The 14,102-nt window shown below is 54.4% G+C and overlaps 1 protein-coding gene across 1 annotated transcript; it reads left to right on the forward strand.

The window, feature by feature from the left end:
* The first annotated feature begins 1,871 nt into the window (after positions 1 to 1,871).
* Positions 1,872 to 12,830, forward strand: HTR6 (5-hydroxytryptamine receptor 6). Its single transcript, XM_090268711.1, has 3 exons — positions 1,872 to 2,777; positions 11,324 to 11,482; positions 11,683 to 12,830. The coding sequence occupies exons 1-3, from the start codon at positions 2,064 to 2,066 to the stop codon at positions 12,130 to 12,132; spliced, it is 1,323 nt and encodes a 440-aa protein (XP_090124837.1). The 5' UTR covers positions 1,872 to 2,063; the 3' UTR covers positions 12,133 to 12,830.
* Positions 12,831 to 14,102: the final 1,272 nt, after the last annotated feature.

The following is a 14,102-nucleotide window of genomic DNA, read 5'->3' on the forward strand; positions in this document are numbered from 1 at the left end:
GTCCTAACCTTGTCCTTAGGTCAGGATGTCATTTATACCTCACTGTCCATGTCAGTCTCTGAACCTCTCGTGCATGCGGGTTTCCTTGTGTATGTATGTAATTAAATTTGGTTATTTTCTCTGGTTAATCAGTCTCATGCCAATTTGATTATTAGACCAGCGGGAAGAACCTACAAAGGTAGAGGAAAATTTCTTCCTCCCTTACAGAAGTATTACTTTTCTGTTTCTATGAAGGGAAAAATGTCCTCCCTCCTCTAGGTTTCCTTTATATTGCTCTGTTTTCTTTCTTATTTTTTCTATAGCAGTGGTCACTTTATGATAAACATCTGTTGTGTTTATTGTTTATTGTCTGTCTCCTTCCACGAGAATGTAAATGCCACAAAGCTGGGATCTCTGTTGTGGTTCCTGTAGTGGCCTGACACCTACTGGGTGCTCAATAGATGTTTGTTGAAGGGATGAATGGAATTCACAATATTAATCTGTGAAGTCTGATAGAGACTCTTCTTAGCCAGGAGAAGAGATACACCGTGGGGTCACACCCCGGGGTGCCACACCCCACCCCTCTACCTGCAGTGACTCTACCCCCCACCTGGCCTAGAGTTCCCCACATCTGTTCACACTCTGTTAAACTGGGAGTGCCAACGGGTCAGGGACTCCTTCCTTAGAGACCGTTGCTGTGGGGAAAGGGATGCTTTCTGCTGGCAAGACCCTGAGGAGGAAATAGCCTGCTGTTTAAGCTCAAGGTTCGAAGGAAGTATATATTATGTATAAAATTATATATGTACATATGTGTACGCGTGTGTGTACACATATGGGTGTCAAGCGATCCGCCCGATGGGCTCCTGCTGATAGTGCGGTGACCCGTCTGCGGTGCGCAGACCCACCCTGGGGGCAGTCCTGGATAAAGGCGGGCCGCACCCACCTCCTCCGAGTTCCTCCTGCGCCGTCGCCACGAGTGGATTGGGGAGGGGTATGTGCGGCTGTGGAGGCTGTCACAGCTGGGGAGAAGACCTGCTGCAGCTGGGGCACTCGGATCCACATACCTGGAGTACCAGGGACGCCACCCGCCTGCGAGTTCAGGGCTCGGCTCTCCCCGCCCACCGGGAGGAGGGGCGCAGGCTCCGCGGCGCGGGGACCACGCGCTTCTGGTAGCACCGCCGGTTCCTGCGAGCTCGCCGGCCCCTCGCCGCGCCTCCCGGGCCGCCTGCGCTCCTGTCCGGCCGGCGGCCGCCTCTTCCTCTCGCAGCCCCGTGGCACCTGCCGCAGTTGCCGGCGGTGGAGCAGCGCTGAGCGCCCCAGGTACCGAGCGCGGGCAGAAGCGGGCCCGTGACCTGGCGACCCTGTGGGCAAGGGCTGGAGGCGCGGCCACTGCTCCTGTCCCGGCTAGCATCCCCACCCCCACGCCGCAGGAGACCGAGTCCACCCAATCCCAGGAAAGCCTCTGCACCGCCTCTGAGATCTGCCTTCCCCGCGCAGGGGGTGGGGGGAGGTGGGGGACTTCGCTCTGACCTGTGGGCCCCACCACCTTGCGACCCCAAACACTGCGGCTTGGGACCTAGAACCCCCAAACGCCCACCTGCCTCGGGGGCGGTAGTCCCCCGCCTTAGAGCGCCCATTTGCCCTCTGCTCCCATCTCCTCGGATCCTTGGCCCAGGCAGGCTCCCTCACCCCGATCTTACATCTTACCGCCCCTTTTAGCGGGCTGTGCTCCCGTCCATTAAACCTCCAAGAGCCCTCTGGGGTCCCCATCCTCCTGCCTTTACGCCCGCTCCCTCTAAGGCAGACTCTGCTTCTCCCCAGGTGCCCCTCCCCAAGCTTCCTACACGGTTGATCAGAAGCGCCTGCCCTGCAGCCGAGGGCGCCGATATAACCCTCTCCATCCTCTTCTGGTCTCTGACCGCTGACCTATTGCCCGTCCCTGTCGTCTCACCTGCTGTCCTCCTGGGGTGGAGAGAGGAGGTTGTTTCACCGACGTCGCCACTCCGGCCTCCATTCCTTCAGGCCTCTCCCGTCCTCAGGACTCCTCTCGGGCCTCACAGCCTCGTTATCCATCCCTCGCCTCCATGGTCCCAGAGCCCGGCCCTGCATACAACAGCACCCCTGACTGGGGGTCGGGAGTGGTGTCGGACCCGAGGGGCAGCGGCTGGGTGGCGGCAGCGCTGAGTCTGGTCATCGTGCTGACTGCTGCGGCCAACTCATTGCTCATCGCCCTCATCTGCACGCAACCCGCGCTGCGCAACACGTCCAACTTCTTTCTGGTGTCGCTCTTCACGTCCGACCTGATGGTGGGGCTGGTGGTGATGCCACCGGCCATGCTGAACGCGCTGTATGGGCGCTGGGTGTTGGCGCGGGGCCTCTGCCTGCTCTGGGCCGCCTTCGACGTGATGTGCTGCAGCGCCTCCATCCTCAACCTCTGCCTCATCAGCCTGGACCGCTACCTGCTCATCCTCTCGCCGCTGCGCTACAAGCTGCGCATGACGCCCGCGCGCGCTCTGGCGCTGGTTCTGGGAGCCTGGACCCTCGCTGCGCTCGCCTCCTTCCTGCCCCTGCTGCTGGGCTGGCACGAGCTGGGACGCGCGCAGGTACCTGCCCCGGGCCAGTGCCGCCTGCTGGCCAGCTTGCCCTTCGTCCTCGTGGCGTCGGGCCTCACCTTCTTCCTGCCCTCGGGCGCCATCTGCTTCACCTACTGCAGGATCCTGCTGGCCGCCCGCAAGCAGGCCCTGCAGGTGGCCTCCCTCACTACCGGCACAGCCGGCCAGGCCTTGGAGATGCTGCAGGTACCCGGGGTGCGCAGGGAGATCAGGGCTTGGGGGGTGGAGAGGATTGAGCAGCCATTGGGTGCCTAGGGGGCACCCGCCACTTAATATACACTTGCTGGGGACTTCCAAGTGGCCATTTCCAGCTTCCACTTTTCTTCTGAACTCTAGACTCAGTGCCTGACTGTCCACAGGGTAGCTTTCACAGGATGTGAGGCAGCCTCTGGAAAGTAACATGTGTAGCAGGGAATTCAGGGTGTCCCAAAGCTCCCACCTACTCCTCCTGGGTCTTCCCCATGATGGCAAATGGCACCGTCATGGCACCGCAGGCCAGAAACTTGGGATAATTTTTCTCCCTTGGCTCACGGGAGTCATCAAAGACCTGTTGGCGCTGTCTCCTAAGCACGTGCCACTCCCAATGCCACCTTCCTAATCCAAGCCATCCTTGCTTTTTACCTGGGAGCCTTTGAGAGTCTCCTGCTGGCTGCCCTGACTTCCACTCCAGACCTGCGCCTATCCATTTTCTGCAGAGGAGTCAGAGTAATTAAGGAAAAGAATGATCACACTGCTTCTTTGCTTCAAACCCTTCAGTGGCTCCCTATGGCTGTCAAGATAAAGAGGAGACTCATGTCAGGATCTGGCCTCGGGACCCCACTCCGCCAACCTCTCCCGCTTCACCCCCCCCCCCCCGTGCACCAGCCACGTGGTTCTTCTGTCTGTGCCTTAAAGGCACCAGGCTGACTTCTGTTGCCAAGGTCTTTGCACTTGCTGTTCCCTCTGCCTGGAATGCTCTGCCCCCAGAGCTTCCCTTGCCTGACTTTTTCAGCTCACAGATGACCTTTTCCTAGAGGCCATCCCTGACTACTCTGTCTGCAGACCCACACCCTCCTCCACCTGGTTGTTCTCTGAATCCTCGATCTATTTGTTTACTATCTCTCCTCCCACGTGAATGGAAGCTCCATGAGGACCAGGTGTGTCTGGGTTGGTTTTGATCTCCACTGTGCATAGCAGGTGCTTCCTAATTACTTGTGAACGGGGTGGGTGCCCTTAGCTCAAGGCCCTGCAGTGTCTAGAAGTGGAGTACCTGCTTTTGCCACCTAGGCCACATGACAACAAAGTCCTATTGTCCACCTGAGGGATGGGGATTTAGGCTGACCAGGCCTGAGCCCCAAAGAATTAGCACAGGCTCCAAGGAAGGTCCCATCTGGGCTCTCCAGGCTCATCTTGGTGTAGCCTCAGGTGGGGGAGGCTCTTGTAGGATGCAGGGGGTGGCTTGTGGGTCATCAGGTGAGTGGGGAATCATATGAGGGCTGAAAAGCTATCACCGCGTCGGCAGTCCCTGGATCTGCTTGTCTGTCCCACCCCAGCAGAGAGGCCCAGTGCGGCAGCCGGCCATCAGCCATGAGGGCAGGGCTTTGGGTGGGCCAGGGGTGCTGGCTGCAGGCCTGCTTTCTCCCCTGTCTGCTCATTGGAGAACATTCTTGCATCTCAGCAGGTGGCTGTGACCCTGGCTTGGTTCTTCAGCAGTAGGCAGAGCTGCCATGTGCCATCCCTACTCTCTCTCAGGGTTCTTGTCCCAGACTTCAGGCAAAAGGAGCCACCTTGGGATAGCTGACTTATTACTTCCTCCACCCTCCCTTCACACGCCTCAAGCCACTTCATTCATATGTACTTAGCATTTTCTTTCAATCACCTCATTTATCTTTTTACTTCCATGGATTTGTTTAGGAAGGAAACTTGTCTCTTCCGGAAATGGACAATCAATATCTTTGCCATCAATAGAAGGCGATCAAATGACAGCCTCAGTGAGGGTGCAGAACCCGGCAGTGGTACTGAAGCCCTGCCCGGCTGCTGGAAGTGGCTGAGCCGAGGCCTGCTTCCTCTTGGTTAAGTGTTAGACGGGTGTTAAAGACAGAGCAGTGTTGACGGGAGACTCTCAGGACGTAACCAGAGAGCTAGATGGGAACCATAAAGGGCGAATGTTCCCATAATGTGATTCAGTTATTTTGTAGGGTGTCCATTGATTACCTAAAGTCACCTCCTACCCCATACTTTGGGGGGGCTCTGCTCTAGTGACCAAGGATGGGAGAAGTCGGCTGGTCTTCGTGAGGCTGGGGTGGGAGGGGTCTGGATTCTTGGTTCTAGCGGGGCCCATGACACACAGATTTTCTTACCATGAAGCGAACTGGCTGGTACCAGGATTGACCCTGAGCCTGTGGCCTCAGAAGCTGGGCAGGAGTCCCCCAGGTGCTGACAGTTGCAGCCCCATAGACTGAGTGCTCACTATGTGCCAGGCAGAGAGCTGAACGAATCCCCAAACACCCAGAGAGGAAAAGACTACCCCCATTTCTATGTGACAGATGAGAAACTGAGATTCAGGGAGAGGGGAGGTGACTTGTCCAAGGTCACACAGTTGGTTAGTGAGGTTCAGGCTCAGATCGGGCTGATGCCAAGGCCTCAGTGTGAGCACTGGGCTGCCTGTGGGTGATGACATTCTCTTAAAACAACGCTCCAGGGACATCACCTTGTGTCCCTCTGCCTCACTGCTATGTCTTCTCAGTGTCCTCTGTTGGGCCCCCCGGCCATGACGTCTCTGGGCCTCTCCAGCCTCGCCTGCTTTCCACATTCACTCAGTGAGCTCTTCTTGTCTCATGACCAAAAATGCCACCTACATGCTGATGACTTCCAGCCTGGGCTGCTTCATTAACAGGCTCCAAACAGAACTTGGATTTTCCAGGCCCAAACCCTCGTCCCCTCAGTCTTCCTTGCATCAATGAATAGCAATGAATGGCAGCTCCGTGCTTCCGGTTGTTCAGGCCAGGAACCTCGGAGGCAGCCTGGATGCCTCTCCTTTTCTCACAATCCACAGCTAGTCTTCTTCTCTCTACATTCAATACATGTGCAGGCTCTGGTCCCTTCTCGTCTCCATTGCCCTCCCCTCCCCCAGGCTGAGCCCCTTCATCTGACACCTGGGCTATTGCAAGACTCTCCCAGGGATGTCCTGATTTCATTCTTGTTCCCTTTCAATCTTGCACAGCAGCTAGAGCCATCTCCCCCTGCCCCCGCATTTCTTTTCAGAGCTCTTCCTTTCAAATGCAAGTCCTGTTGTGTCCTTCCTCTGCTCCCCTGGCCTTGCATCTCATGTCACCTGGCTCTCTGCTCCTTCTGGGGCTTCCTTTCCTTTCTTATTCTTTCTCTTTAATCACACTGGCTTCTTGGCTGTTCCTTGAGCACACCAAGCACAGTCCTGCTTCAGGACCTTTGCACTTGCTATTCCCTCTGCCTGAAGTTCCCTTTCCCTACATCTCCACCTGGTTTCTCCACAACTGCCATCACTTTCTTTGGGCCTCTACTCAGCTGTCGGTTAAGAGGAGCAACTGCCACACTTCCCTAGATCCCCTTCAGTCCTCGTTTCCTGAGTTATTGTTCTCAGCAGCACTTAGCACCCCCTGACATGTTATATACTTTCCCATTTATTTATCTGTTGTTCATTGCCTCTTACTAGAGTGTCAGCTCTGGGAGGCAGGACCATGTCTCTCCGTTTACTGCTGTATTCCCAGCACCTGCGACAGTGCCTGGCATGGCCCCAGTGCTCAGTGCTTATTGATGGAGGGACTCAGCCTGGTGGAGAGCAAGCAGGAAGGCCCTGTGGCAGCTTCTGCCTTCTCACCTTCTCTCATCTGCCAGGATTCCTGTGGCTCTTGGTTCACAGCACCCTCCCATGGTCTTCCTCTGTGCCCCATCTTCCTCCCCTTCTCCCACCCTTCTCTCCTTCAGTCCCACTGCACCACATTCTCTTCCTTCCTCCTGCAGCCCCTTACCTTCCTCTACCCACCTCTCTCCCATCAATTTCTCCTCCTTTCCCTCCTCCCCGGCTTCTCCCGCCCGCCCTCACCCAGCTATGCATCATTCTGTCTTAGAAATCCATCTCCTCTCCCATCGCTGCTTCCTCCTCCTCAGAGGGGGAGGCTGTGATCACAGAAATATCTCAGGGGGAATGAGGGGGCTGAACTGGGGAGAGGCTGATGGAGAGCAGTGTCAAGCATGGCACGCTTGGCTGCTACTGGGACTGAGGGGACCTGGTGGAGCCAGGGTGGGAGCCTGTGTGTCTGGCTGGTCACCGGTTCAGGTCCTGCCTCCTTCCTGTCACATCCAAATGACTTCAGATGAGTCGTTCACCTTCCTCTACCCCAGGGTACTGCTCTTGATCACTTGTGATGGTTTGAAGAACCAGTGAGATAATATATGTAAACCTGGCACATCGTGGGTGCTCAACAAATGTTCCTCTCCTTTCCTCTGGTGGTAAAAAAATGGTTCTGGGGAGCTCACCCCCTTTTAAGTCATTCTAGGGAAAAATATTAGCACTGCCACCATCATCATCATCACTGCTATCAAAGAGCTAAACTGGACTCTAACAGCAACAGCAATGATATAGCTAGCACATGGTTCAATCTATGTGCCGACTCTGCTCGAATAACTTGCTTTATTTTATTTTATTGAATTCTTATTACAGTTGTATTAGTACATGCTATTATGATTGCCATTTTGCAGATGAGGAAGCAGAGGCACAGAGAGGTGAAGTACCTTGATGAAGGTCACTCAACTAGTTAACAACAGAGCCACTATTTGAAACCAGGCAGTCTGGCTCCGGAGTCTGCCTTGTAACCTCACACTATGATTAGATAGTTAAAAAATTTTTAATTGCACAAGTCCATTTTAAAATAAAAATTCAAATATAAAGTAGAAGACCCCTCTGACTGCCATCCAATCACCTTCCAGTGATTGGACTTAGAGGATGTCTCTCCAGTCCTTTTTCCATGTGTTCACATATTTGTTATGTATCTAAAGAAGTTTAGTGTTTCATGCATTTTTTAAACAAATGAAATCATGCTGCATTTATTGTTTTGCAACTTGCCATTATCACTTAATATGTGCTGGATATCTTAGTTTTTTAAATTCTCACCCAAGGCCATTTTTTTCATTGCTCCTAGAAAGAGAGGAAAGAGGAGAGAGACACACAGAGAGACAGAGGAAGGGACAGAGACATCAATAGGGTGCCTCTCATATGTGCCACAACCAGGGATTGAACCCACAACCTAGGTATGTGCTTTGATCAGAAATTGAACCCATGACCTTTTGGTTATGGATGATGCTCCAACCAACTGAGCCACCTGGCCATGGCTTGGAGATCTTTCCATGAGATTGATTCATTATTTGAAACATGAATATGGTGTTCTGTAGTGGGGTGTACCATGGTTTATTTAAGCACCCTCTGTCTGATGGACACGTAGGCCATTTCTAATTTTTTCCTGTCACAAATGGCACTGTGGTATACATTCTTGTGTATGCTGAGTGTGTAGACACGTGTATGGGTGTTTATGAACATAGGGACCTGTTAGTAGGATTTCCCCCTGGAAAGGCACTGCCAAATTGTCCTCTAGGTGCCTGCCCTCTCACAGTCACACACATCATGGACACATATAAGGGACCTGCAAACAATGTGACCACAAAGGCCTCTCGGGGACAGCAGTAGGGTTTCTGTCACTCCACCCTGACAGTGGCCCATGGGTGCCATCCCCCAAATGGAAGCAGCATGGTGAAGTGTAAGAAGTGCAGTTTCTGGAGCCAGAAATGACCTCGACCCCTGACTCAACACTAATCCGCTGTGTGACTCCTGACATGTCATCTTGCCTCTTTGAACCTCATCTGCAAAATGGAGATAAGAACACTTACCTCCCATTAAGACTGAATGACACCATGAATATCAAATGCTGATGTGTAGTAAGTGCTCAATAAATGGGGATCACGGTGCTGATTTGGGGTCACTGGTGCTTTGGTTCAAGGCCTTGTTCTGGCACAGTGCAACCTTGGGCAGGTCCCCACTTTCTCTGAGCCTGTTTCCTTCTCTCGTCCCTTTTGCTTGTGTTCTTGGGTCAACTCTTTGGGGAGAAGCAAAGAAAGGAAAACCCATGGTTTTTCTCAGGAAGGCTAGAGAGGGAATCTCAGATGATCTCTAACTCCATCTCTGGCACTATTGCCCCTGAAAATTGCCCCCCAGGGCATCTCCCTCAGTCCTTCACACCCTAGAGCTCTGACAAGATCAAGGTTCTCTCTGGCCTCTCCCCAGCCTCAGATCCCAGGACTCAGAGGAGTCCCTGTATGGGTTGGGTCTTCTGGAGACCATAGCTCCCCCTCCCCTATTGTCTGTCCCCATTGATGGCGGCAACTGGAAGACATGGCAGATCTTAGGAGATTCTTTGGGGAAACAGGAGACTGTCCTCCACAGAAGCCATAGGGAGACCACTCTGGAGGGGAGGAAATGAGAAGAGGAAAGAGAAAAGCAGATAATCTACTCCTCCCTCCCACCCCCCACCCCCCTACAGCACAATGAGTCAGAGCATTTGTCCTGACATCTGTGCTGCTTTGAGGAGCCAGAGCTGCTGGCAGAAGGACCAGGCTCCCGAGGGTGCTAAAATGTCTCCAACCTCATACATGTACCACTGAGCCTATACTGGCGCTACCATGTATTTAGCACTTACTCTGTGTTGGGCACTGCGCGTGCATTTATTACCCACATCCTCACAGCGACTCTGTAAGCTGAGCACTGTTTCTCCCATTTTACAGATGCGGAAACAGAGACTCTGTCAAGGTCGCAGAGTGAGTAAGTGGTAGAGGCATGGTTTAAAGCCTGAGCACTGGTCTTAAAAGCCCAGCTCTTGCCTCTGCACAGGGCTGCCCCACTAAGACAGAGGGGGAAAGAGTGAGGGCTTCTCTTTGGCTGCTCTTTGTGAATTTGACCTTGATATTCATATAACCAGACTTCACCTGGATAAACACATCGAGGGGTGAGAGTTACAGTTTGCTTCCCCTCTCCCCTCCTGCCCACTGCCATTCCAGAGTTAGACGCCTGATCCTATAGAAAGACAGTATGGAACTGGTGTTTCAGCACCACGGACAAGACCAACGCCTGGCTACTCTCAGGAGGCGGGGAGAGAAAAGCGGGGCTGGAAGGAGGCGGGGTCTCCCACTTGACAGCGGAGTGGGGGATGGGGTTTGACTTTTGTGCTCATCTAAAGGGGCTGGCACATCTTGGCTTGGTCTCTTCTGCCCCCTTTCCATCTGCGAAGCTTGCCTGGGAATCTGGTTCCCTTCCAGCCTCCTCTGACTCTTTCATCTCTCTATACCCAGCCCTCCACTGGCTGCCCGTGGACGGAGCTGGGCTCTCACGCAGTTTAGGGAACGTTTAGCGGGATTCCTGGCTTTCAAAGCCCAGGTGTACTCCACCAAAGCACACTCACCCTTTGCATACATAGTTCAGTGAAGGGTGCACATCCCTGCACACTGATATTTACTTAAATTGTGAACACAGGTGGGTCTCACTTTGTGTAAATCTTATGAAAATCCAAATTGTTTTCAACATATGGTTCAGGGGAGGACTTCAAAGACCCCCTAGGGGTTCATGGATGGACTTCAAAGTGATCTCAGAACTTCCTGGAAGTGTGCAAGATTTTTAGTGAGTGTGTGTACAAATTGATAAGCTCTTTGTTTTCTGGGAGCAGTGCCGATGTCATTAGATTCTCAATGGGCTCACGAGGTTGAAAAAGTTATGGGAACTTCCAGGCTCAAGGATCATCCAGCGGAGGGAGACTTTTCATGTTTTGGGACTGTGGGTTGCCAGTCTGCAAAGTCAGATTCTGATGTCTTCATGCCCGTGTCCACCCCCCCCCCCCCACAAAGGCTGCTGGGGAGCAGCTCCTTTCTCCTCCCTCCCTCCCCCAGCCCTGGTTCTTGAAGTTGATGTTTGAGAACGAGACATCTGCCTGTCCACACATAATTTGAGTTGTAAAAGGCCAAGGTCACTAGCACCCCTAGTAAACACTTTTTTTTTTTTTTTTTTTTAAAAAGCACTTTCTTTGGTGGAGCCCGAGGGTAATAGTGCAGGGAAAACTGTTGCTCCCAAATGTGACAGGGACCCACTTACAAAGAGATGGCCAAGCCCCGCACAGCCACAGAGCCTCTTTTGTCAAATACTGTTCAGTTGCAACTAATTTTAGTAGTGCCAAGGCTTCGGAAGGTGGGGGGGCTCACGGTCGTGTGTGCTGGCCCGTGCAGTGGTCCTTGCATGGAGGAACTGACTTGTGTTGGGGGTTGTGGTGCTGTCGCACTGCATTTCCCAGAGGCCCTTGTGAACGCGCTGTGTCAGGATCAGGGCTCAGCCTACTGCCGGAGTCGGGGCTCTGTCTGGGCTAAGGCTGGGCTCAGAGTGGTCCGGGGCTGAGGCTCAGTTTGAGACCTTGGTTATACAGGGCCCTATCTACGGTAGGCACCTGGAATCCATCTGGGACCATGATCAGGGGTTGGTTTATCCCTGATGTCAGGGTTTGGTCTGGAGTGGGGGTAAGGCCTCAGTTTAGGACTACAGTTGGGGCTCAGTCAATGATCAGGACTCAGTTCATTGCTGGTACTAGGGTTCAGTCTATAATTAGGATTGAGGCTTAGTCTGTGGATGGGGTCAGGGTCAGACAGGGGCTCTTTTCAGCTGAGTCATGTGGCCTTCCTCTTTGCAGGTGCCCAGGACCCCGCGCCTGGGGGTTGAGTCGGCTGACAGCAGGCGTTTGGCCACCAAGCACAGCAGGAAGGCCTTGAAGGCCAGCCTGACCCTAGGCATCCTGCTGGGGATGTTCTTTGTGACCTGGCTGCCCTTCTTTGTGACCAACATAGCCCAGGTAAGGCCACTGAGGGGGCTGATGACTCCAGGCCTTGCTGGGGAGGCCCCTGAGCTCCACCCTAGCCCAGTCATGGGGAGGGAGGGAGGAAGGTGGGCTGCCTCTCATGGTGTGTTTGTGTGCGCCTGTCCCAGCCACGCTGGGTGGGGTGGTCTGTGTTCCTGCCCTGGGACCAGGTGTGATGCACCCCTTTCCTCCAGGCCGTGTGTGACTGCATCTCCCCAGGCCTCTTCGATGTCCTTACATGGCTGGGTTACTGTAACAGCACCATGAACCCCATCATCTACCCACTCTTCATGAGGGACTTCAAGCGGGCCCTGGGCAGGCTCCTGCCATGTCCCCACTGCCTCCAGGAGCACGGGGCCAGCCTGGCTTCTCCCTCCATGCGAACCTCCCACAGTGGCCCCCGGCCGGGCCTGAGCCTGCAGCACGTGCAGCCCCTGCCCCTGCCCCCGGACTCGGACTCCGCCTCTGACTCAGATTCGGGAGGCTCCTCAGGCCTGCAGCTCACAGCCCAGCTCCTGCTCCCAGGGGAGGCCACCCAGGACCCCCTGCCACCTGCCAGGACTTCTGCCACAGTCAACTTTTTCAACATCGATCCCGTGGAGCCCAAGCTGCGGCTGCATCCGCTTGGTGCCCCCACGAACTGATCCAGGCTTGTAGCTGGTCAGCGGGGAGCTGGACTGGATGGAACCAAGTCCCCAAGGCCTTGGGCCAGCTCTTGGCCAAGGCCAGGAGACTGCAGGTCTCTTGGGAGCCCTCTGAACTCCAGTGGGGTGCACTGAATCAGGCTCCCTACCCCCTCAAGGTCCTCCACTGAGGGGCGACAGCTGGCTTTCATGATTTTCTCCGGGATGCTGCATTGCTGAGCGTAGCTTGTGGCCGTGTGCAGAGAATGGCTGGAGGGCTCTGGGAGGGGCAAGGGCCTGGTTCAGATCAGGCTGAAGACAATCTCCTTTGCACATTCATCAGCTCACACAGGAGGGTTGCCTCTGTCTGCAGAGATGGATCAGTGCAGGGTGAATCCCTTGCTCCTCTGACTGTAGTTCATGGGCCATCAGATCAGCATGACCTCCTGGGAGTTCATTGAAAATGCACACCTCCACCCCCCCACCCCAGACCTGCTGAGTCAGAATCTGCAGGTTAAAAAGGTTCCTGGGGACTTCTGTGCGCAATACGGTTTGAAGTGTGTTGGTTTAGTTGATCTTCAGCCCTGAGGACGGTTCGCCAGACAGTTTTGGGGACCAGCCATCCCCTCGGATGTGTGTGGCCCCACCAGAAACCCCTGAGCCTGGGAGACCAACAGGCCTAAGTTTGAATCTCTGCTCCACTACTTACCAGCTCTGGCACAGACAGTTAACCTTTCCGAGCCTGTCACTCCACGTGCAAAATGGGGTAACGATGCCTGCCTGCCTCATAGGGTTTCATGAGAATCATAGGGTGCCTGGCACCCGGCAGGTGGTCAGCAGCTGACACCTGCTGTTGTTATAACTCCTGACCATTCAGCACCCAGGCCTCTGGCTGTGGGCCGGGAAGGGCCACTTGTTACCACTGTTTTTTCCCCCATCTTCCTCCTCTTCTCAGCCCCATCCCAGCTCCCAGGATTTCACACTGCCACTCCTGGGGCAAAGGGATGGCTGGGGTTTCTGGCTCATCATCTGGGATGGGTGTTCCTCTGCCCTGGGCTTCCTTGGACCTAGAAGGGAACCAGGTGATGGGGACAGAACCATCTCCTTGTCCTACCTCCTTCTGGCCTTTCCTGGGGAAATGGGAGTGGTGGCCACTCAGGTGGGTAGAGTTGAAGAGGAACTGTCCCTGGTGTGGGTTGGTGCCCTCAGGTAGGCAGGTGAACCCTGATATAGAGGCCTGTTTATTTTTGAGGGAGGACCTAGTTCCTACACTTTACCTGCTGTGGGTTCCTTTTCAGTCTGAGGTTTTTCTTACCCTCCACTCGCACTAAGTTCCATCAATCCTAACTCCCAGGGGTCCTCCGCAGGCAGCCTGGCGCTCTCCTTGGTGCTGATTAGACTCAACTCCAGCTCTGGCCACTGGCCGCAGGCCGCAGAGGGACCATGGTGCTTCCTGGGGCTTCCCCTCCACCCCCAGACCTGGTTGAATGGATGCTCAATAAACACCAGCTGAAGGCAGTGACTGCAGTGTGTACTGATTCACTTGAGGGGCCACTCAGGCTGGAGGAGCAGCTGGTGATGTGAGAAGAGACCCTGGGCACAGGTGTTCTGGGTTCTGGTCCAGACTCAGCCCCTGAGTTGCTTTGGAAACTCAGCAAAGTCATTTTCCCTCTTGGGGGCCTCATTTTCCCATGGGTGACATGAGCCATCTGGATTAATAGCAGCAAGAGTTCTGTAAGTATTTGTGAAATGGACAAATACACAAGCCCCCGAGGACCAGTTCAGCTCCAGCACTAATTCCTTCTGTCTCTTCTCCTGCCCACTGCCTCCTCCAGAGCTTGTCAACACTTTCTCTGCTTGGGCCTTGATTTCCCCATCTGCACAATGGTTGGGGGATTATCTCTGGCCCTGTCACTCAGGGACAGTGGGAGGAACAGAGGCGAAGGTTCTCAGAGAGGCAGGTACAGTGGCTAAGAGCTGGGCTCTGGAGG

This window comes from Furipterus horrens, unplaced genomic scaffold (assembly GCF_987537825.1).
Source record: "Furipterus horrens unplaced genomic scaffold, mFurHor1.1.pri manual_scaffold_3, whole genome shotgun sequence".
Taxonomy (NCBI): Eukaryota; Metazoa; Chordata; class Mammalia; order Chiroptera; family Furipteridae; genus Furipterus; species Furipterus horrens.

Bases quoted from the DNA above. Each gene is read 5' to 3' on its own strand.
- HTR6 (XM_090268711.1), top strand. From the start codon at position 2,064: ATGGTCCCAGAGCCCGGCCCTGCATACAACAGCACCCCTGACTGGGGG. The intron at 2,778-11,323 runs GTACCCGGGGTG...TCCTCTTTGCAG, and splicing joins AGGCCTTGGAGATGCTGCAG to GTGCCCAGGACCCCGCGCCT. The intron at 11,483-11,682 runs GTAAGGCCACTG...CCTTTCCTCCAG, and splicing joins TTGTGACCAACATAGCCCAG to GCCGTGTGTGACTGCATCTC.